This window comes from Chenopodium quinoa, unplaced genomic scaffold, assembly GCF_001683475.1.
Source record: "Chenopodium quinoa cultivar QQ74 unplaced genomic scaffold, ASM168347v1, whole genome shotgun sequence".
In the NCBI taxonomy this organism is placed as follows: domain Eukaryota; kingdom Viridiplantae; phylum Streptophyta; class Magnoliopsida; order Caryophyllales; family Amaranthaceae; genus Chenopodium; species Chenopodium quinoa.
This window is the reverse complement of record NW_018743285.1, coordinates 2,672,686-2,697,100: the sequence shown is the minus strand read 5'-3', so window position 1 is coordinate 2,697,100 and position 24,415 is coordinate 2,672,686. Positions and strand designations below refer to the sequence as shown.

The 24,415-nt window shown below is 35.5% G+C and overlaps 1 protein-coding gene across 2 annotated transcripts; it reads left to right on the top strand.

Annotated features, from left to right (window-relative positions):
- The first annotated feature begins 453 nt into the window (after positions 1–453).
- LOC110735720 (exocyst complex component SEC5A-like) lies at positions 454–23,440 on the top strand. 2 transcript variants are annotated; one of them, XM_021915905.1, is made up of 22 exons: positions 454–1,033; positions 3,236–3,393; positions 4,119–4,210; positions 4,486–4,680; positions 4,791–4,918; positions 5,005–5,163; positions 6,819–6,923; positions 8,468–8,542; positions 9,243–9,380; positions 9,480–9,656; positions 10,313–10,453; positions 13,632–13,758; positions 13,843–14,053; positions 14,980–15,095; positions 15,315–15,549; positions 16,763–16,856; positions 16,943–17,020; positions 17,103–17,159; positions 17,433–17,582; positions 21,004–21,219; positions 21,656–21,878; positions 23,054–23,440. In XM_021915905.1, exons 1-21 carry the CDS (start codon positions 632–634, stop codon positions 21,875–21,877), a joined length of 3,276 nt encoding a protein of 1,091 aa, XP_021771597.1. In that variant the 5' UTR covers positions 454–631; the 3' UTR covers position 21,878; positions 23,054–23,440. The 2 variants fall into 2 exon arrangements, with proteins under 2 accessions (XP_021771597.1, XP_021771596.1); XM_021915904.1 differs by lacking the exon at positions 23,054–23,440 and having other exon boundaries at positions 455–1,033; positions 21,656–22,056.
- Positions 23,441–24,415: the final 975 nt, after the last annotated feature.

Sequence of the window (24,415 nt, the reverse complement as noted above, 5' to 3'; positions counted from 1 at the left end):
CTAGTGGCCCTAGTTACCCATTTACACCTAGTTGAACCTATTTAATTTTATAAATACTTAAATAGTCGTGAATACAAAGTGGAGATTAGACAGACAAGTCAGTCGAGTGGGTAAGACATATATGATGTGTAATTTCAAAACCACCACTACTGATGGCGAGTATGACTTTTAATATCCATACCTGCCTTCTATCCATTAAAATCATACCCATATTCGCTCCAACTGAAACACATATAGTGCGTAATCAACAAAATTATACCCATCTGTCATTCGAATCACTCTAATTTCGTTCATTACAATTTTTTTTAAAGAAAATAATAAAAAAAATGGAAAAATAAGTATTTCCATTATGCCACCGTGGCTAAAGGAGTCAAAGACGTGGCATTTACAATTTTTTTATCTGAAACACGTGGCATTTACAGTTAGACAATACAATTTCCTTTCCAAATTTATTTCTAATTTTCTCTCTCCTCCACCTTTGAACTTTTCCTCAATTCTCCTCCATTTTTACCCCCATTATTAATCAACTCCTAGAAATCATCCTTCATCATCATCTTCCTCAACCTCTGCAACACCAGATCTACGAATTTCCTCTACTCAATTCCTCCATTAACGCGCAGAAGAAGCTTCAATGTCGACCGACAGCGAAGATCTCGACGAAGATGAGCTCCTTCAGATGGCATTGAAGGAACAAGCTGAACGAGACACCAATTACCAGAAACCGCTATCAAAATCGTCCAAACCGGTGGCGAATTACGTCCAACCTCCGCCGAATAAAGGGTCGTCGTCGGCGAGTAAAAACCCTAACCCTAGACAAAGGAATTATACCAAGTCTATGGATGAAGATGATGATTCTGAGGTTGAGATGTTGAGTATTTCTTCGGGCGATGAGGAGTCGTCGAAAGCGTCTACTTATGGTGGCGGCGGTGGTGGTGGTAAGGGGAGGAGTAGAGCTAAAGCTTCTAAGGATGACGCCGATTCGCAGTGGGCTGGTGGTGAGCCTGATAGCTGGAAGCGTGTGGATGAGTCTGAGGTAAGTTTTTCAGCTTTGAATTGATGCTGCATTTGCTAATTTTGGGTTTAATTGCGTTTTTTAGCTGTTTTATGATTTGGGAATTTTCGGGTTCTTTTCGTTTTGTTGATTTGTATTGAGTGTTAATGTGATTGCCACAATGTGTGATCTTGCTGTTATGCCAAGTTATGAAATTTGCTGATACTCTGTTAGTGTAACTGAGTAGTGATTGGAATTCGGAAAATGTGGAGAAGATATGAAAGAGAAGAAGCAAATGGGACATAATATTGAATGCGATCAACAACTCGGGTTATGCTTAATGAAGTGTGAATTATGGAATTTTAGTTAATTGTAGCAATATTGACTTCCTCTTTAACACTCACTAATTCCAATATTTCAAGGGAAGCAAATTTTTCTTTTGAAATAGTAAGTTGATAAGGAATTTTGTTTAGAACAATGACAAGGAAGTTAGCGAAACGTTTTTTTTCTCTTATTTAGGGATGTCAAAGACGAAGAACTGGATGACATTAGTAATAAATTCAGGGTTGCTAACTTAGGTTGCAAGTCTCCCTCCCAAAATGAAATTATTAATGATTGGCAGGAAGCGGATTCTGTATGTCCACTTATCTCCTTTGAAAATCATGAATTTATGTTACTTTTTGAAGATTCTTATTACCATACTATATATCTGTGTGGGTGTTCTCTATGCTTGAAACTGTATTTTGGATGTCTCAATTTGCAATGCTACAATCAGTTACTAGTAAAACCTAAGGTATTTAATTTTATGAGAGTTTATCACAATCCAATAAGGTCATGTTTCTTCCCCGGTGACAATATGCCTAAAAAATGAGATAAATAGCGGAAGGCACATTGAAATATGGCGTGAACTTACGAAGCTAAATTGCTCCCTCTAAAATTAAGGGGGTTATCTGCACAGTTGCCAGAGCTAGGGAAATTTGCTACTTCCTCTCTATGTTGCCAGTGAGATATCATTGACATACTAAGGTATCTTGCTGTATGCTCACTAACCTCAAGGTATACGATTGAAACCTACAAGGACGTAAAGTGGTCGAATATGTTTGCCTCTGTGAACATTTTTCTATTTTACTAGGGAATTAGTATTTTTTTTTTTACTGCTGAAGAATTTTTATAATGGGGACTGATAATTTGATTTATATTACTGTTGTTTTTGGTCTCTTGTGCTTATTATGTGACCAGTTTCCTCTATCAATGTTACTTGGACTCAGTAGATAGCTTTTCGTACTCGTGCTGACACATCAGGACCCTAACTTCAGTACAAAATCCAGGTTAGTTCTGTCAAAATGCACTCAGACGTAAGTCAATAAGTCATTAATTGATGAGAGAGAAATGCACTCGGACACAACTACTTGTGTATGCCATAAAGTGAGGAGAAAGAAATGCACTTGGACACCATTACTTGTGTAAGCCAGAAACCGAGGATTTGGCATGATGCACTTGAATGCAAGCCACAAATTGAGAGACAAATACAGTTGGATACGACTGCTTGTGTAAGCCATATATAAACCCTAAATCGAGGAGAGAGAAATGCACTCGTTCACTATTGCATGTATAGGCCATGAGAGAGAGAGAGAGAGAGAGAGAGAGAGAGAGAGAGAGAGAGAGAGAGAGAGAGAGAGAGAGAGAGAGAGAGAGAGAGAGAGAGCCCTCTCAGCATATGAGTATATGACTACTATAATAATATTGTTTTCTCTTTACTCCTTTTCTCTATCCTCGGGTGACATTTTCTTTCTCCAAACAAGATGTGGCTACGTGGACTAGGGAGTATGTGAATTTCTTCTTTAACCTGCATCTGTTGATGTTCTATTTTAAAAATCTCTAGGCAAATGGTTAAAAGAGGTAATAGAATAAGACAAGGCATGAAGTATATGTCCATTGGGGGTAGGGTGGGGTAGAGAAGCTATGTACCTTTGAAACCTAGGTCAAACCTTTTCTTATTCTAAAAATGAAACTTTGCCTCTGCAATGTGTTGATTTTCTGTTCTGTTATTCTGTCTTGGTACATTTGGGTTTGTTGTGTGCTTGTGACTCAGGTCTATTCTTTAGGTTGATTAAGCATGCTATTTTTGTGTATGATTGTTTTCTTGTTATATTTCCTGACAATTATTCTGGCAGTTGATAGTGTATTATGTTCTGTCAAAGTCTTTGGACAGTCATCACGAAAATAATGATCTTTGTTTGTCAGCTTGCTCGTAGAGTTCGAGAGATGCGTGAGGCTAGAGCAGTACCAGTGCCAGTGGTTCCGAAAGTTGAGCATAAACCTTCGGCATTGGGCAAAAAGGGCCTGGCAAATTTACAGTCGTTTCCACGAGGCATGGAGTGTATTGATCCACTAGGATTAGGGTAATCTTTGTTGACTGTCATGTTCAGAATCTTTTCACGTTTTCTTACACTTAGTAATTGCTTATGCTCTTTTGATGATGCTGATTGTTGTTGCTTATCTAACACCCCCACCCCCACCGCTTTGACTAGCATTGCTTGCCGATGCACAATTTTGATCACTAATATCTTTAATTTTCTATAAATAAAAAAATAGAAAAAGTTATTATTATAGAAGTGTTCAATTGAACTAATTTGGTAACATACTTTTTTATGGCATTTGCTTTCAATAAATTAGTATAAATTAAATGGTCAAAGTTAACAACTGAATAGTGCAAAACTAAAAGTGTTGCAATTACATATCACCTAGATAACCACATACCCTCCCACCCCCAAATGGGAAGCTAGATAAAAAGATCGATATATATATATATATATATAAAGGAGTGTAAGCAACTTGTGGGCTTTTGCGAGTTCATTGTCATTGTGTTTGTCTTTTATAACCAATTATCACCAGCAACAATTCTAATTGAATTTGTTATCGGTTGTATGAAATGTCAAGGTTCTGCTACCACGTAACAGAAACTGTCTAGAACTCCATTATATGAGACCCATGTTACATTCTCTTAGGCTGTACTTTTTTATAATCTCTTCCTTCTCACTCTTCTACTGCAGCCCACCACTCCACAGTTCTTCCTCCGGTGACCTCCCTCACCCTCTATGCTAACCCAAGTTTTTCATTTTTGCAGGATAATAGACAACAGAACATTGAAGCTTATAACAGATACTTCGGACAGCTCTCCCTCGAGAGAAAGAGATAATATTAATAATGATCTTCGTGGTATATATCTTATTTCGTCACTTTGTTTGAGGAGGCATTTATATATATTGAATTAATTCAGCATACTCCCAAGTAACATTTGGATTCTTGCGATTTCCTTGATTGTTAATATTTTCCAAAATTCTTTAATAAGGTCTAGTTAACCATTGATAACCTGCACAGAATGTCTTCCTTTTTATACTCCTAGCCTTTTTTTTAAAAAAATGTTTTTTTATAGGCTGTTTACGCGAGAATAACATTTTAGGTATCCTCAAGTTTATTTGTTTTATTTGCAGAAAAGCTGGCGTATTTTTCAGAAAAATTTGATGCGAAGTTATTCCTTTCTCGGATTCACCAAGATACAAGTGCAGCTGATCTAGAGGCTGGTGCTCATGCTATTAAAACAGACCTTAAAGGTCGCACTCAGCAGAGAAAAAATTTGGTGAAGGAAAATTTTGATTGTTTTGTCTCATGCAAGACAACCATTGATGGTATGTTAGTGCAGGATTCTGATTGTTTTATCTATTATTGCTGCTCAATTTGATTCATAAGCAGTATTAGCTTTGCAATTGCCTAATTATCAGCGGAAATTCTTGAGTAGATATTGAATCAAAGCTGAAACGATTTGAAGAAGACCCAGAGGGTGCTGGGACTATGCACCTATATAATATCATTCAGGGAGTGAGTTCACATGCTACCCGTGCTTTTGAGCCCCTGTTTGAGAGGCAGGTTAGTATGTGGAATGTTGTTAGTTTGAAATGTTCTCATTCACATCGTGAGCCATATTGATCTGTATGTGCATTTATGCATGTCAGGCTCAAGCAGAGAAGATCAGGTCTGTTCAAGGAATGCTCCAGAGGTTTCGCACACTCTTCAACTTGCCTAGTACAATTCGTGCTAGTATCAGCAATGGTGAACATGATTTGGCGGTTAGGGAGTATAAGAAGGCAAAGTCAATTGCGCTGCCATCTCATGTATGTTAACAGTTGCGTCTTTTCTACTTTGTGATTGAAAATGGATCCTGTAAACCCTGCTGTTAAAAAAAAAAGCTTATCTTATGAAATGGTTTTTGTTGATTTTTTTTTTATTTGATTTTTTTATTTTATAAAGTTTGGTGCATATTGTCAAATTGTTGAAAAATGTTCCGGAAATTTTCTCTATGCATGGTTTCTCTTTAGTGGACATCTTTTATCTAGTTATGATGTATGCCCCTTGCTGCTAGTTTCTTTTGACCTCAGAAGAAGGTTAAAAGAATAATAATTAGTGTGTGAAATGTGAAAAGTGGTTTTATTATTTGTTTTCATCTATGTATGTGTGTATAATTACTGCCAAATATATGGAATTTGACAATATTTTATTCGTTCAGGAATATACGGTTTATTATCACAATCAAGCCACAATTCATACGAAAACGGACCTTTTTATTTATGCTTACTTATTGCCAAATATATGGAATATTGTATATTAATTAAAGCTACGGAACTTAGCTATCTGGAAAATACAAATTAGGACGTCTAATAAGATCCCACTTGATAATAATAATTTTATGTATATTAGCGTACAAATACTTTTCAGTCAATACCTGGAGATAGATCAAACCAAACCAAACCAGACTAGGATTTAGTAGACAAGAATAAACCCCGTATAATTTATAACAAAACACCTTATATTAGGTTAAAAAGACATTACCTTATACTCTTCTTTTCATTTCTCTTTATGGCTATAAACACCTTTGCTCTTTAAAATTGAGATACATTTGCAACATTTTCTCTTTGTAGATATATTAAATAATCATGAATTTATAACTTTTTTCCTTTCATTGGAGAGGGGAGAGGGGGTGGAAATCCTCTATGTTAGACTTTGACATTTTTAGATTTTTGTAAACATCATCTTGTAGGTTTTATGATGCACTTTGCCAGTCAATATGACGCGAATGTTATTTATTTTCTTGAAAAAAACCTTTATTATTGCAGTTCAAGAATTTTGGAAGGTTTTCATCTTATTAATCTCTTTGTTCTTTGACCACATATTGTGATTTGTAAGCAAGGAATAATGTAGTCATGTGGGATCTTGATAGATTCATCTCATTATAATTTCTACGAAAAGATAATCAAAAATATTTATGGTGAATGCTATGTATTGGTAAGAGTCTAACCCCAAATGGTAAAAGAGAGTGTAGTAAGTATAACTTTTAGAAACTTATTTTTGTTATTTTGTATAAAAGGTAGGAGGTTCTAATTAATTGATAATGATGAATTATGAGATTCTAAGCTTTTATGTGGACCAGTTGTAATAAAAGACTAACATAGTAGCTGATATAGTAAAATTACAGCATCTCACAGATGCCGTGGAAATATTTAAAAATTCACATTATTGTCAGCATTTTTCGGAATGTCAAGTTCAATATTCATCACAGAACGCCCTATACATAATGTACTGCTTTGTTTTGATCTATATGTTTGCCTACAATTATATTTATTGTTCCTTTGAGTATGTACAATAGTTTGTGTTGCGGAGAACTTCCAGCAGATAACTGATTTTAAAGCATGTTTTCTGCATGCTATATATTTTTTTATTTTATTTTTGTTAGTCCAACTTAATAAGCCATATGATTTTGATTGATTTTCAGATTGGAATATTGAAACGTGTACTTGAGGAGGTCGAAAAAGTGATGCATGAGTTCAAGGGAACACTTTACAAAACTATGGAAGATCCACAGATAGATTTAACAGATGTAAGTTCACACTTTAATTTAAAGTCATTAACCTCACTTATTTCTGCTAGTTGTTTTAGAAATTCCATAGTTCATTAGCTTCTGTCGACGAGTGTTGATCCTTGGACTGGAAAGGTCATGATTTACACTTTTCAGTTGCATGCATTTTCCGCGAGACCTGTTATTCTTGTGAGTTAGGTATATTTTAGGTCTGGTAATGTAAGTTTCAAGCTAGATTAATATTTGGCAGGTCTACTAGGCGCCAATCTTGACCAACAGGTTGGAAGTAACCTTGTAAATTACAGTAGTTTTCATTTATCTTTAGTAAACTTTTTAAAATTTGTTATTGATTTTAATTGCAATAGTTTGACTTTCATGTTTGTCAACACTTAACTTTGACATTTATATCTTTAATAATCTATCTCTCTATCTATCTATATATATATATATATATATATATATATATATAATAGTCGTGGAGACTAATGTGATTACATTATACATTATATGAAATAATTTTAAATATTCTTAGAAAGATGTGGTCAAAATTAGTGCTCCTATGCAAATATAGTAGCAACTAGCAATTATAGGAGAACTTGGGAGAGGGACTACTCACCCATGTGGGTACTTTCATTTCTAGAAGTAGTGATGTAGACAATAAGGGATTATTTGATGTAACAGGGTCCCACAAGGTGGGGTAGGAGATGATAAACGATGAATGAAAAGGTTCCCATAAGAGGAATAAAGTAAAAGTGTGTAAGAACACAAGAGGGAAAGTAAATAGAACTCAATACCAGAGGGAGTATATGAACTGGGAATAGTGCCTAAAAAAAAAAAAAAGCTTCTTTGTTATCATTTGATGTGTTTTGATGTCTGGAATAAGTAACTTGTTTTCTTGAATTTCAAGTTTTAAGGAAGAATTTAATTGATTATTCTGAAATGAACTCATGTTGTCTGAGGGTCTTCCAACTCTTGAGTATCAAGGATTAGATATTTTGTTCTTAAGATGGATTATGCTCACTAGCAGGCGTGTTCGATTAGTTCATGAGCAGGACTTGAAGGAGTTGAAACACAATTCATATATGGTGTCTCTAGTGAGTATGGGAAGTTCGTAAATATACCTGAAGGAATAAATCATGTGAGGTTCAGTTCATAGTTCTTTGGCCTTTTTGTGTACACTGTGGTAGACTGGTAGGTGAGTAATTCTTACATATAAGACCCCATACACCTCTTTCATCTGAACCCGTATAGCATCTTCAGGACTGAATATGGCAATTACCGATATTGGTGAAACTGTATCGGTAGTTCTCCGCTCCTAATTAACCTAGCTGCTAGGTTCTTTGTATTTTTTTTACATACCTATTTATTGTGGTGACAAGATGACAACTTGACAAGGTGGTAATTTGCATATTGGAATGTGATTTTCTGTTGTTGGGGGGGGGGGTTTAATTAATTATTTGCTCTGTATGTTTCATTGATTTTTCCAAATATCTGTACTCTGATACTCTTCACCTAAATTGGTAGTCTGATAATGCAAAATGGTTAACCTTTATTGCTTCTTATAGCTTGAAAACACTGTGAGGCTGCTTTTGGAGCTAGAACCTGAATCAGATCCTGTGTGGCATTATCTGAACTTGCAGGTTAGATACACTACAATCTCATGATGTCTAATGTACCAATGCTATGCTATTTGCTTCCATAATTCATTCATTCTATGCTTTATTGTTTATTCTAAACGATGTTAAAAACTACTGAGTAACAATTTAGTCATTTGTTGTGTTTTTAATTTTGTTGCCTTTTGCTTTCTTCTCCAACTTTAGGCCTTTTAGAGTGTGTTTGGATTGAAGGAGATAGAGGGAAAGGAAGGGAAGGAAATGGAGGGATTGAATTTCTTTCATTTGGATAACAAATGAGGAAGGAAGGGAATTCGAGGGGAGAGAAATGGAGGGATTAAATTGTAAGAAATTGATCTCTCCAAAAATGAAGAAATTTGGAAAGAAAATTCATTATTTTTCCCTCCCCTCCCTTCCCCTTCTCTCCTCTTCCCCTCCCTCCCCATCTTTTCCTTCCCTTTTCTTTATCCAAACAAACTGTTAGTGTGCTGTGAGTTTACTAAAATATCTGGAAATTGTGTGATTAATGCTCTTAAAATATTTCCTTCCTCTTTTTTAATGCTCTTTTCCATGAATGCTTTCACTGTGGGTCTTTTGGTAATCGCCTCTAAACTAGTCATAATTGGTTAATGTTGATCTTTCCCCAAGGTTGGGATTATTTAGTTTGCTTATTTAACTTTTAGGTTGAAATCTAGTTTAACTTATAATACTAAGGCCAACGTTGCAGAACCAAAGAATCAGAGGCTTGCTTGAAAAGTGCACCTATGATTATGAAGCAAGGCTTGATGCATTGCAAAATGATATACGTGAACGTGCTGCCTCTGATGCCAAGTGGAAACAGATACTGCAGGGGCCTAGTCAATCAGTGAGTTGAATCTTGATTCTGTCAAACTGCATCTTTGCAAAGGACACAAAATGCATTTGATGTGTATAATGCATAACCATTTAACCTTTTTCATATCAGCCAGACACAAATGGTATCGCTGACCTTGCCGGAGACGCTCCTTCAGTGGAATTGACTGGGGAAGAGGTTGATGCTTTGAAAAAAAAGTACATCCAAAAGCTAACATCTGTTCTTATTCATTACTTACCAGCCTTCTGGAAAATAGCACTTTCAGTTTTCAGTGGAAAATTTGCAAAGGTACACCAAGTTTCCTTCTCTCTAATGGGAATTACTTTTGGTGTGTGTGTGTGTGTGTGTGGGGGGGGGGTTATATACATGTTAATGCTTAGCTGTTCTCTTCCATGCTAATGATGTCTGGGTCTGTTGTAGATTCGTGTAATTTTCATTTTGGCTACCTTTTCAACTCAATGAGGTACTTCCGAATGGAGCTATATAGCAAATTGTTTCCTTACACGCCTTTCATATAGTGTAGGAGTCCAAGATCAAGATAGTATTTTGATTTTTATTGAGCATGTGTTTGTTCCTAGTTTTTTTTTTTTATTTTCTTAAGGTGGGATCACAATCAAGCATTATGTCGTTCTGTTTGTTTGTATATATGTTATATTTTATATAAATTGGATCAAACCTATATAGCCCTTTTTGGGAAAAGAAAATTTGTTCTTGTAAGGATACCTATAAGACTTCTGGTCCCATATACCAAAGGACTAGTTATAAAATCATATGCGCACATGCAAGAAATTGAAGGCTGTTTCACAGCATGACATCGATTACAGTGTATTACAGACTGCATTATTTAGATTTTTAATTTTTTTTTTAATTTACTGGTCAAATTCAGTTTTAAGTGTGGCCAATTACCACCTTGAATTGAATTAATGTTTATGATTTGATTCCAGTCTTCCCATGTTGCTACTGAATCCAATGCCACTACCTCAAATAAGATTGACGAAAAAGTTGGTGATGCCAAATACTCAAGTCATTCTCTTGATGAAGTTTCTGGAATGATGCGTAGTACAATATCTCTTTACGAGGATAAGGTATGCCTTCTCAAAACCTTCTGATCTCAACATTTTTGTACTTGATTAGAAACCTCAGTCAACTATGTGATCGTAGCAGCAATTATCTGTCAACTTGTTTTCTTTCATGGATATCTGATGGTTAGTGAGCCAAAGATAATCAAGGTTGTCAAAAATCTCTGAGGCTTTGCTGACCATACTGGCAAAATCATGGTAAGTACCATGTGTCCATGTCTGCAGAGGAGATAATGAGATAATCTTTAAAACCTCTAAATAATATACTATTTATTTTTGGTGTTTAGAGAGCCACAAGGGTGGAGATGAGAATCGATCCCAGGATCCCTGGAATCGGGAGGGAGCTCTAACCACTTGAGCTATCCCTCACTCTCAATAATTTACTATTTATTGCACGAATAACTTTTAAGCAGCTCTCCTGAAATGGCCATGATTGTTGGGTCAGATTAAGGTTACACCTATGCAAATCTTTAGACTTCTCCAGCAACATCTTGATTCATAGTGGGTGGTAAATGTACTCATTGCAAGGACTACCTCCAAAGTTGAAGTAGTGGCTTATCTTGAAAGTTTAGGCTATCTTGTAGTCTGCTAGTGAATTAATTTTGGTAAAAAGCATGCCTAGGCGCAAAACTCACTAAAGCGCAGGTCAGTGGGCTTTAACTGATTCAGGTGCAAGCACCTACAAAAAGCATGCCTTGGTGTGCCTCAGTGCCGTTGCGCCTTTGTCGCTTTATGGTTTAAGGCTCTGGCTGCTGCTGACTTGTCAAAGTTGTCACAGATTTTTTTATTTATTTTTTATTTTTTTTTCTTAAAAAAAAACCACACGCATTTTTAAAACCCCTCAGCGGTCCTATAATTAGACAAGAGGAAAGAGAAAACAATTAATCCCTAATTCAATTGTAAATTGAAAACCCTAGCATTGAAGAGGAGTGGGAAGACTGGGGACTGCTATTTGCCCTACACAACCAACAGCTGTCACCACAAAACCACCTGTCTTCTTTCTTCTCTTTTGTTTCCCTTTTTTTTGTTTGTTCTTCACTTCTTCCTCTTTTTTCTCTGCGACTTTACCTTTTTTTTTCTTTTTCCCTTTTTTCTGCTTTATTTTTTGCTTCTCTATTTTCTCGGATCTTTATGTTTTATTCGATGTCTTATCTCTTATTTTTAATCTGCTTTCTATATTCTGTCGTTTTTTTTTCTTTATAATATAAATGCTATGTAGCTTCAGGTACAAATTTTGGTCTTGAAATGATTTTGGAGGTTTTAGGCACTTTAGGTGCGCCTAAGTTCCGAGAACTCTTTGAACCTTGCGCCTTTTCAAACTAAGGCTGAAACAACGATGGCTGAAGCAGACTATTTTCCCGGGATTTTCTTGATAAAAATTAAACATATAAGTTGAGAAGAAAGAACCGGAAATTTCATAGTAAAATAGAGGGATACTTTTTTAAAATTAAAAAAAGAAAAGAAAAAAAAGGTATGCCTTTTACGCTTGACATCAGACACAATAAAAATTTGGAAAAGCATCATGACTGCATAAAAGCTTAAGATCACATGGTCTTGTAATATCTCATTAACCTTAACACAAGATAAATCATGATGGCTATACCAAAAGCACCCAAATCAATGAATCATAGACATAAAATCACGCCTCAGCTCCTTAAGATTGCTTTTCCTCCGCAAACCAAACCAGCTCACCAGCGTTTTACTCCATAATGAAACAAGAGTCCAGAGCTTTCCTCTGAGACAAAAAGTCAGTACCATATTACAGCTGCCACAGTGAAGGAAAAGAAAAGCTCTGCATCCAATTAATTGGGCACTTTCGCTGAAAGATTGCATTTATCTATCTGTGGTGGTGTATGAGCTTTCTTATGGTGAGACGTTCAATTAAAAACTTATTCAGTGCTCTTGTGAATTGTTATCTGGTGACTAAAAGCTTTAGCCACCTACGGAATTTTTCCGAAATCTAAACAATATTATCTGGGAATCAGTTTTCTGGTTTACGTACCTTGAGCCGCTTCCTTTGTATGTATAGAACCTTCTCATTGGAATCTTAAAACCTTGTATCTGAAAACCCTTGTATCTGAGAAAGCTTATAACTTTAACCTCCAATTTTTGCCACTCCCTCTTTTCGGAGCTGGATGGCATCAGTCTCTCTCTCTTCTTTATACTTGGTTCCTTTTTTTCCCCCTATTTTATTTTGTTTTTTCATTCTTGATGGAGGAGAAACCTTCTTGAGTTTTGTGTTAATTATTTCTGCTCGATAATTTTTTCTACTCTCTTATATTTATTGTTCCTACTAATTCACCTGTACTCTTCTCTCATCTATTCAATCTTTCTCCCTTAGGCTGGATATTTCAGAGAGAAGGCTGGAGATTGTTAACCTATTGGGACTTTAAAATGCTGACTGATTTAAATGTAGAACACGAGGTTTGATTTATGGTAATTGGCCTAAAGAAAAGGTGAATTTAAAAGGCATTTAAAAGAATGGGTGTGGACGTTATTACTTACTGCCATACAATCACTTCGTTTCATTGTGTGAATTTTTCTTTTGATTTTTTTAATCACTCGTGTTTTTTGGTAGCCCTATAGGTATTCTTATACTTCCTCTGCTCCATTTTAGTTGCAACATTAGGATTTTGGCACTATTCATACTCTCTCCTATTACGTCATAATTGTGATTTATATGGAAGAAAAACATAGTCATTTGGGGATCTTGTTGGATTCTTCTCAATTTTTACCAAAACTCAACCAAAGGTATTAATGGTTTAAATTGTGCATTGGCAACCGTGAAACTCTTAGTTTTGCAAGTAAAATGGAGTGGAGTAAGTATAAGTATGTATCGGATGGTTTCACTCTATGATTGTGGAAGATGTTGAAGCTATCTCATATGAAAATACTAACAGGAAGTGCAGAAGGTAGCACATTTCTTAAAAGGATTTTTATTAGAATCTTATGAAAACCTTAGTTATCCTTTATGCATGACTCCACCTTCCCATTCTAACCACATAGTAGCTTCTTTGATGGTAGGAACAGGGCTGATCTAGACAATTTTACCCTTGCAATTGTTTTTCTGGACTTTGATATGAATAACATTGTCATACATTGATCCGTCATTTTTCTTTAAAGCCAACGATTTGCGTAATGGTGACCTTTTGTGTAAGTCCTTATTGTTTTTACCATAATGCAGGTGCTCGACACATTTCGTGAATTTGAAGAGTCGAATATCCTTCGGCCATATATGTGCGACTCCATAAAAGAAGTATCTAAAGCTTGCCAGGCTTTAGAAGTCAAAGAATCAGCCCCTGCTATCATTGGTATCTCACGCACTTTCTTTGTTTAACCCACCTGCTGCATCTGTTAATCAAGCAATTCTCAGAGTTTGCTCTCTATTTTCACAGTTATGGCACTCAGAGCTGTTCATGCAGAAGTTTCAAAGACTTATATTATGAGGCTTTGTTCATGGATGAGGACTACTATTGAAGACTTGTCAAGAGATGAAACATGGGTCGCAGTCTCAATAATTGAAAGAAATAAATCTCCATACAGGATCTCTTACTTGCCTCTAGCATTCCGGTCGATTACGATATCAGCATTAAATCAAGTCAGCCAGTAAGTACCAGTGTATACCAGGAAATGAAATAATTATTTATAAATGATAGGTTTTAAGTACATGTTCTGTAATCTGTTTGGATGTACTTGGGATTTGGGACCTATCAATTCTTTTAAGTATAGCAATTTTTTCCCTCTTCCTTGACATTGTCTTTAAGATTTTTTCTTTTTTATATTTATAAATGGAATCAGACTCTGGGGAGTTTGCATGTAGTTTTGTCTCTATAGCCTCTGTTGTCTTAAAATGACCAAACTTAAGGTTGTGTACAGTTGGACCTCCTGGACCTTTGGAAACCCATCTAATAATAAATACATTAATACACAATGAGATAATTGCTTCTTGTAGGTAACATTCAATCAATACAGATAGGTTTTGTTATGTGACTTATGTCCTTATGTTACTCTTGCTGTTCTTGTTATACTCTGTACAACATAAGCTGATATGGGCAGATGAGCGCCATTTGTCCATTCCAAAGTCTAGAAAATATGTGAGGCACTTTGTTGTAGAAAATGATGTGGTTATCTGTATAAGGCGTATAATTGGTGAACTTATTTGAGTCTATCTCCTTTTCTATTATTTGCATGTGTATTCCATGAATATTGCAAAAGCATTAGGCAATGACATAGGATGCCATTTTTGAAGCGAGTGCAAAGAGAGCATTTTGTTTACCCATTGGCACTTGTTTTGCATTGGCTAACCCTTTAATTCCACCATTAACTAGGATAGGAAATTTTGTTTTTTTGGATGCCCTATTGTTTTTCTAGGATTTGTTTATGGAGTATACACCCTTTTATCAGAATATTGGTTATTTCATTTCTTTCTTCCTTTTATGTAACTTGCATTATGAGTTATATCTATTTTTTTAGGAACAGTAATCTAGGGACTCTTTTTGCTCATAACATGGATCTTGTGCTATAATTTCCAGGATGCTTCAGACATTAAAGAGCGAGGCAGCAAAGACAGAGGATATCTTTATTCCTTTTCATGAAATTCAAGAGTCTGTTAGATTATCCGCTTTGAATTGCTTCCTGGATTTTGCTGGTAATGTGAAACAAAGGAGATCTTGCTGTTCTTAACCCCTCCCCCCCAACCCCCCACCCCCACCAAAAAAAAAAAAAAAAAAGAAAGATCCTATTGTAGAAAGAGAAATAGTAGTAGGATGACTAGTTATATTTTTGACCCCTGATTTATGCTCGTCAATAATGTTTCAAATATGCTTCAGTTTAGTGATTGAAATTTGCATTCTATTGGATCTTTTAGGGCATCTTGAACGTATTGGAACTGAGTTGACGCAAAGTAGATCTAACAGGGAAAGTTCATATTTACCCAACGGACATTCTTTTGAAAACTCAGAAATGTCTTTAGATCTTATGCCTGGAAGTGTTGTTGATCCGCACCAGCAGTTGCTGATGGTCTTGAGCAATGTCGGATATTGCAAAGATGAACTTTGTTATGAACTTTATAATAAATACAAACATATATGGTCACATTCCCGGTTAGTAATTTTTACTTGTATCTTGTTGAGTTTGCTTACATAGTTCTCTCACCCTATTCCATAATATCTACTTAATAAATGTATTATGTTCCTTATTATAATTTTACTTGTTGCAATATTGCTTTAAATGCATCAAACAACCCTTCAATGTGTTGCATAACCTTAAACTTTCTTCTTAAAAATTACTCCTTCGTCCTGACATCACATGTGGTACCTAATCTTGGTCATTCATTATTTTGATGATATTTTTTCGGTAAATTGATTTAATATTTGCTGGATTTTGCATTTTCTGGGTTTGAATGGAGTGGGAAATGGCAGAAACACTTCTCAGTGTTGTCCTATCTGTTGGGCATTGCCATCAAGAGGAACAAGGGACATAGTTGCTTATACTTCACTATAATAAAATCAAAAATACTTCCTCCGTTCTTTTAATCACAGTGGAGGAGAAAGGGAGGGGTGGGGTGCACAATTTCTAAGGAGAGGAGAGATAGACAGATAAAAAAAAGTGGACCCATGTGATGCGGAGAGAGATAGAGAGAACCATTGGCCAAAAAAAGTTATGTTTTGCAACTTTAAAATGGATACTTTACAAGGAAAAGAGAACAGAGGAAGTACTAATTACATGTAGACAGCTAGAAGGCCTAGAACAATCGGTAAATGAGAATCAATATTAAAATACATTATAGTATATGTAATTAGATAACATTTCTATCCGGCTTTTACTAGGAGGTATGTAGGAGCTGATGGAGGAGACAAGCTTTATAGTAAGTCCATTCTACATCTCAATAACAGAAGCTAGGAACTAGAAAACAGCTTACCATTCATGTGGCCACTAGTATACATGTATAACTAAATGCTCCTGGTTGAATTACATATTAATTGGTCCTTTTCGTTGATTCAAATAAAGGTTGTAAACTTGCAATACAATATTTGTGGAACATTTTCCAAATTTAGCCTTACAATACAAAAGAGTTTCTTAAAGGTTTGATTAGTTCTAGTTCCATTTCATTAATATCTGGTATTTTCCCTTCCATGCCTTTTCATAACTTTTGAACGGTCCAATAAAAGCCCACTCTTCTGGCAGTTTTTCTAGGTCATGTTGTGGCATCTTTTTTTTTTTTTTTTTTTTTTTTTTTTTTTTTTTTTCAATTTTTCATTGGATCTCAATGTTTGCGAACAGCTAGATCATTTATCCTTGACTTCACTATTGCAGGGAGAGAGATGAAGAGGACTCTGATAAAGTTGATTTGGTAATGGCTTTCTCTGCTCTTGAAGATAAAGTCCTGGAACAGTATACTTTTGCCAAGGTAACCTCTCTTCATGTTAAAATCTTCTGCTCAATCCCCTAATTTATCTGCTGGCATTTTTTTAACATACATGTTAATTTTATCAGGCAAACATGATCAGGACTGCTGCAATGAGCTACTTATTAGATGCTGGAGTGCAATGGGGTTCAGCTCCTTCAGTCAAAGTAAGATGATAAACAACTCATTAGCTATCTAATATTCTCCTCAAATGGGTTTTAACATATCTAATGACATACATATATGCAGGGTGTACGTGATGCTGCTGTAGAGCTGTTGCACACCCTGGTAGCTGTGCATGCTGAGGTAAATTAATAGCTTCAACTATTCCATCAGATACCATTTTGTGGAGCTCTGAGTCTTTGTGCTTAGTTGTCTGTTTAAGGGACTTATGGTATTTTAATATTTTTACAAACCATCTAATGTAATTTCTCTGAATATGCTTAATTAGATGGACAACATATTAACATGTCATTGTCAACCTCTTTACCTCTAATAATTGTCAAATTATTTCCTTATCCACTTGTCATCTTTTACATGTATACTTCGTTTATTTTTAAATTGGTTTCTTTGGTGCAGGTCTTTGCTGGAGCTAAGCCCCTTCTTGACAAGACACTTGGTGTTCTTGTTGAAGGTTTGATTGATACTCTTTTGAGTATCTTCCATGAATATGAAAGCAAAGAATTCAAGTCAGTGGATTCAAATGGTTTCTGTCAGCTTATGCTTGAGGTATGTGGCTCTCTAGCTCCTAAGTCTGTGTTTCTAGCAGTACTGCAGTGTACCTTTTATGTACTCCAGTAAGTGAACAGTATAATCTTGTATGAGAAAGAAGTTATCAAAATGTGCCAAAATGATTTGCAAGATAAAATTTTGATAACTAAGCCTAAAAATTATTAGGAAGCTTGATAATCGCCAAGAAAACTACTTTTATCCCAAGTAAGCTTAGAACATATTCCTTTGCCAGGCTTGGGAATGCTTCTCTATCTGTTATTTTGTTCATAATTTCTCTTAACAAAGAACACTGTATTAATTTTCAAAAAATGGGCATTCTTCCATACAACTTTTTCCAAAACTGAAATTTCTTGATGAGAATAAAATGTATCTTGGTGGCTTGGCAAATCTTTAATTTATCTTGGTGGCTTGGCAAATGTTAACCAAGGGTTAAGCATTTCTTCTGTACTTTCTGTGTGATGCTATCTTCCAAAACACTCAGGGATTCAAGAACATGTAATTTGTCTATGTGAAGATATCTTAATGTGGATAACATTAAGATATTTTGGTGTCTCACTGACTTGGTAAACGTTACCCCCTCCATCCCAGATTAGATTTTACACTTATCATGACACATTGTTTTGGTTGATAAGTTCTTTCGTCATTAATCATTATTCTATTGTAAGTAAATGTGAATGTAGATATATCAATCAATCAAAGCCTTAATCCCATAAGTGGGGTCGGCTACATGAACCAAATTTAATTATTCCGTGTAGTCATCCACAAAAATCTTTCTCCTCCATCCCTTACGATCCAATGTCTCATCCTCATGCAAATCCATATACTTCATATCCTTCCTAACTCCTTCCAACCAAGTCATTTTCGGTCTCCCTCTCCCTCGTTTAACCCCTCCATGGTCCCACTCTTCCACTCTTCGAACCGATGCACCCTCGGGTCTTCGTCTTACATGCCCAAACCAACACAGGCGATTTTTCCTTAGTTTGTCTGCAATGCCTACCACACCTATTTTCTTGCGAATAACCTCATTTTTAATTCTATCTCTTAGAGTGTTTCCGCACATCCACTTTAACATACGCATTTCTATAACCTCCATCTTTTTAATATGCTCCTTCTTAAAAGCCCAACATTCCGTACCATAGAGCAACATTGGTCTTATGGCAGTTCTGTAGAGTTTTTCCTTCAATTGTAAGGGAATGCTTCGGTCACATAACACTCCCGTGGCCGCTCTCCATTTAAGCCACCCCGACTTAATCCTTTGGGCCACGCCTTGATCAATGTCTCCATAAATGTGAATGGAGATAGTGGAATATAATTTTATTGAATAGGTAGATGTGATAGAAGATAGAGGAATAAATTTTTATTGAATTAGAGAATAGAGCCTATTGTTTTGGTAGTGGAAAGAGATATTATAAAATTATAGTCCAAAAAGAATGTGTAAAATTTAATTAGGGACAAATGAAAAAGAAAAGTGTAAAATACTAATATGGGACTTAGGGAGTATTAAGGATTACAAGCATTCCTACTTTACTTTCTGTGTGGGATAGTCTTGCCTGTCTTTTATCTTTTATCTTTTATCTTTTATCTTCTTCCTGATATCACATCATGTACTGGTATTCTCCCTAAATTTTAAATTCAATTGTAACACAAGTGATTCATACCATCCTATATCAATATACTTCCTCTGTTCCACAAATATTGCAACAATTACCATTTTAAGAAGTTTCACAAATATTGTAACAATTCCTTATTTGCACGTGTTTTCTCTCTTTCTCTCATCATCACATGGGTCTCTACCTTTATTTCTTTCTTTCTCTCTCTCTCTCTCTCTCCTCTTCTTAAAATTCGTGCCCCTTCCCCATGTTGCAATATTTGTGGAACGGAAGAAGTATAATTTACCCAAATGACTAAGAAGGCTCCTACCTCTTGTATTGGAGTTGGGTGCCATTACCTACAAAGAGGCTCTTTGTGTTGTATTGCTGAAATTGTTTCATTGGAGATAACATTATTTTATGTAGTAGATCAGTTTAACTAGATGCAGTATAACATTACTGCATGTAAGTAGAGTTTTCTCACCAGATAGAGGGTAGTGGAGTTTAAGTGAGTTGGTTTGTTTTTTTTTTTTTTTTAAAAAAAATTTATTTATTTATTTTTTAATCACTGGAGATGACGCTCTCATTATAATTGAAAATTACTCATTAATAATTCTTCAAAAACTGATTGTTATTTATGTGACTCTAAAGGTGCTAGATGATAAAAATAAATGAAAGCGGCATAAAGTAAATGTCTGTTATCACTAAAATTGGTTGTGTTAGTTCATACTTGTATTTCTTAATTCCTCATTTTCTTTATAGCTTGAAGATTACGTGCTGATCTAACAGGGTCTCTCGCATTTACTAGATCTAAACTCCTATTGAAAATAGCCTTTAATATCGAAATAACATCTACTCGATTCATTAAATCAATATTGCTAAACTATTACAATCAAATTACATCTGCTCGATTCATTATCCAATTGCAAAGAATTGAAACAATTCAATAGGAAATTAGTATAAAATATCAACAACCAATCATAACAATTTATCCCTTCATATTAATCATGAATCCCAAAAAACCCTAGAATTAAACTACTCACACCTAATTAAAACTAAACTATTCAAAGCAATTAAATTCAACATGATTGAAATTAATAAGCAATTAAATAAAGCAATAAAGGAGAATAGAAATAATATCGAATGAAGCAAAAATACCAAAATTGCAATTAATGAAATCTCGAGTTCAACTATAATCTCCAACCAAAAGCTCTCTAAAATCGTTAATATGAAAACTAAATTTAAGTAAAAACGTAGCTAATAAAACTAAAACGAGGGTTTATAATTAATCCCGAAAAAGAAAGAAAACAACTAAAACTAGAAGTCTTTTGAAGAATACGTGCCCGATTGGGCGAAGGCTCAACCTTCTGGGTATCCGCCCGATTGGGCCCTCCTTTTCGACATCAACCTTCTGGGCATCCGCCCGATCGGGCCGGCATCCTTGAGGCCGGGTGTCCTCCTTTGGGCTTGAATCTTCGAATTGGCCCACTCTTCCACTCTCTTTTGGTCCATATAATTGGACCGTCTTTCACGAACCAAACCCTTTATCACCGAAATCTTCGGTCTTAAAGAACGGTCATCGATGTGATCTTGGCTCCAATATCTCATAGTGGCTCGTAAAGCTCGGAAATCACCGATAATCCGGAAATTCCTACAAAATAAATGCCAACTCTACAAAATACTAGAACCCACATATTAGTAACAAAAATAGCTCCGAAGAGCTCAAATACGCATAAAATGACCGTGGGACAGGGAATTAAATTGCATATAAAATCCGCATATCAATGCTCATAAGTTGACGTAGGCAATGTGCTTTTGGTTCTATGCAGCTTGAATATTTCGAGACAGTACTAAATCCCTACTTCACAAATGATGCGAGGGAATCTCTAAAATCACTTCAAGGGATGCTGCTGGAAAAAGCTACTGAAAGTGTGACAGAGGTGGTTGAGAATCCTGGGCATCATCGCAGATCAACAAGAGGGGGAGAAGATGCTCTTGTAGATGAGAGACAGCAGGGAGTTAGTGTATCGCCAGATGATCTGATTGTGAGTGTATTTTATTTTATTTTATTTTTTGAACAAATTTATTTATTTTGATGTGGTGACAAGCAACTTTGATTACTGAGTTTTGACGGGATAATCAGCACACACACACACACACACATCCACGTACATGGAAACTGATGTAAAATTTTAGTGTATAATTATAAGAGAGAAGAGTCACTCTAAAATTTACAGACATTTGACAAAATACAGTTGATGGGGAAGTTGGTCTAATTGAAGTAGGTTAACTTTTATTTTCCGTTCTCTGTATTTGAAGTATGCCGCTAATGCAGCCTATTATATATACTTATTTCGTCTCTTTTAGGGTGGTGGAATAGGATTTTTTCAATAAATTGTATGAGTTGTAATTCTTATTGAGTATTTTATCTGAAATTGCAATATCATCTAAGCATATATTTTTCCCTCCCCCCTACTGTAGGCGCTTGCACAACAGTGCAGCTCGGAGCTTCTTGAAGCGGAACTTGAGAGAACACGTATAAACACGGCATGCTTTGCTGAATCTCTTCCACTGGACTCTGTACCAGAGTCTGCAAAATCTGCTTATGCTTCCTTCAGGGGGTCTCTGGATTCTCCAAGCAAAAATTACAAAGGGGCACAAGTAGTTAGCTCCCCTAGTATCTCTAAACATCGACGTAGATGAGGTAGCTTTTATTTTAGCTTGTGTCTTTTTCTGTTTTTCAATCCATCTCCATTTTTTGCTCAGTTTTGCTCTCATTTCTTTGTGTAATTGCTGTATTTAAGTTAGTGTAGCTGAAAGAATGTGATTTAATTGTTACAATATGGTGTGCTAATAAAATCCCCTATTATCATTCTTCTCAACTCTTTTTTGATGTACCTTAAGGACTTATTATAATCCAATGCATATGTTACGATTTGATAATGATGTCTTTGTATTCTTGGGTGTTTCCGATAATTACTATGAATATCCTTTCACCTTTTTTGTAAGATCTTGAAACAGATTAGTCCTTCATTTTCTCATGGCCAGAGAATTTTAGGTCTGGCGGTTTCGCTCCAATTATCCCACAATAATTTTTTTCTTTCAGCTATATGGCTGAAGCCCTTTGTCTACTCTACCTTAGCCTTCCAGGGTATATAGGTGTTTACACAATTACACAGAGTACACTAGTTGCTGCCTTGCTGGTTCACCTCGCCTAAATATTACTTTTGGTTGGAGGGATCAACATATTACTTGTCTATGAATTGTTTCTCCCTAAATTCATTGATGAAATACATGTCCTTGTTGCACTTAATAATTGATAATGGTGCAATGTGAAACAAATTGCCATTCCTTTGGTATACATGTTCATGACCAAGCTTTCTCCATATCTCGCAAGTTCACTGCCTCCCAACTCTGCAATTTCAACGCCCCCGTGCAAATGTCCACGTACACTGAAACGCGATTGCTCCTGGACATTTCTTAATAATCCTCAATTTCGATTAAACTAACTCCACAAATCCTAACATAACCGAATTTGCTCCTTTGAACCTAGAGTCAAAAGTGCCTTGATTTGGAATCTCCATATCTTTGGTTCCAGATGCTACAAAGGATTGAGATTAACATTCATGTTGAATGTATATTGTTCTCCAATAAATAATGAAGATAACCTAGAGGAAACAAATGATATCTATAAGATTTATTAAGTAACACTAAGATCATTTTACGTTATAGTCTGACCATAGTCGACAGCTAGGCTAGAAATTTTGACAAGCAACTATCCACTAGTAGTTTCCTCGGTACAAATCCGTGCAGGAATAATTTAACAAATTGGTCGGCCTTATTCTCACAGACGCCTGATCATCTTACTATGAAAAGCAGGTATATCCCAGAGTAAACCACAACGAGGAGATAGGGCGAGCCTCTGTAATACGTCATCAAACAGGTAGCGGAAGCAGAACCAAAAGGAGATATTGCTTCTCTTATCCATCTCGGCAGACTCACTTCGATCCTAGAAGGACAAAGGTTTGAAGTCTAATTTGCTTCTCAAGGCACTCCCCTTCCCTCTGTTTTTTACTTAAAATTGAGTGTACTAATTGACTCCGGTGATGAATCCGGGCCAATCCACAGTGATTTCCATTTAAAGAGTTAGTTCGATCATATGACACATATGAATTAAAGAAGCTTACAACGCTGTCTAATTTAGTTGCTTATGTTAACCTTTTACCCTACCCACTTTGATTGGGCAACACACATTGTTATTAAAATCCCGATTTTAATCTTGAAATCTTACGATTTACGTTTTTCATATTTCTCTTAACTAGCGAAATCCTTACAAGCTTAAAATATGCCTATATAGTTTTTTATAAATATATATTGTCAATTATTGGTTGCTTAATTGGTAAACACTATTTTCTATCAATAATTAGGTTTCAAACTCATAATTTCAATATATTTAATTATTTAACGTCTTGATTATGCATGTCGGTAGAATCTTACGATTCGATTTTACAATTCGATTCTGATAGCCCCTTCCGATTCAAAGTAGAATCCCGATTTTAATAACTTCGGCAACATGAGAAGGATGTTTGAAGTTGGCTTTTAATAAATTGAGTACCCTAAAATTGGGTATGAAATACCAGCTATTTATCTTAATTGTGCGAATTTCTTTTCAATCTTTCTTTTTACTGCATTGCATGCTTTTCATTCACACGTACTAATCTCTCTTTCAACTTGATTGTTATGGAAAATTTCTTAGGAGTAAAAGATAGATATTAAACTCACTCACTTAGTAGCTAACGGGTGGAGTAAAGTCTAAGGAAGGCTCCGTTCTTGCTTCCATCACCGACCGTAGAAGGAAAAACTAGCGCTTGGCTGTAAGTCTTCTATGAAAATTATGGTGGAGACAGCCTTCCCCGTATCAATGAACCCCACCTACATGTACAAAGAACCAAAACGTTCATTGCGAAATAGAAAGATCATCTCACTACGCTCCTTAGGTTACTCTTAATACTATGACATGTTAATTACCATTATTGCAACGCAAGATATTACTCCGTGATACAAAAAAATAACAACCGCGAAGGGAAGGAAAGAAGTTACAATCAGAATAAAGAAATATCTAAAATATGTAGTATGGTGTAATTCATCATATCAGTGGTTGGTTAAATATTTTTAACACATCTAACAAATTTAATTAATATACAAACTCTAAAATGCACCTGGTTCACATTAATAACATTA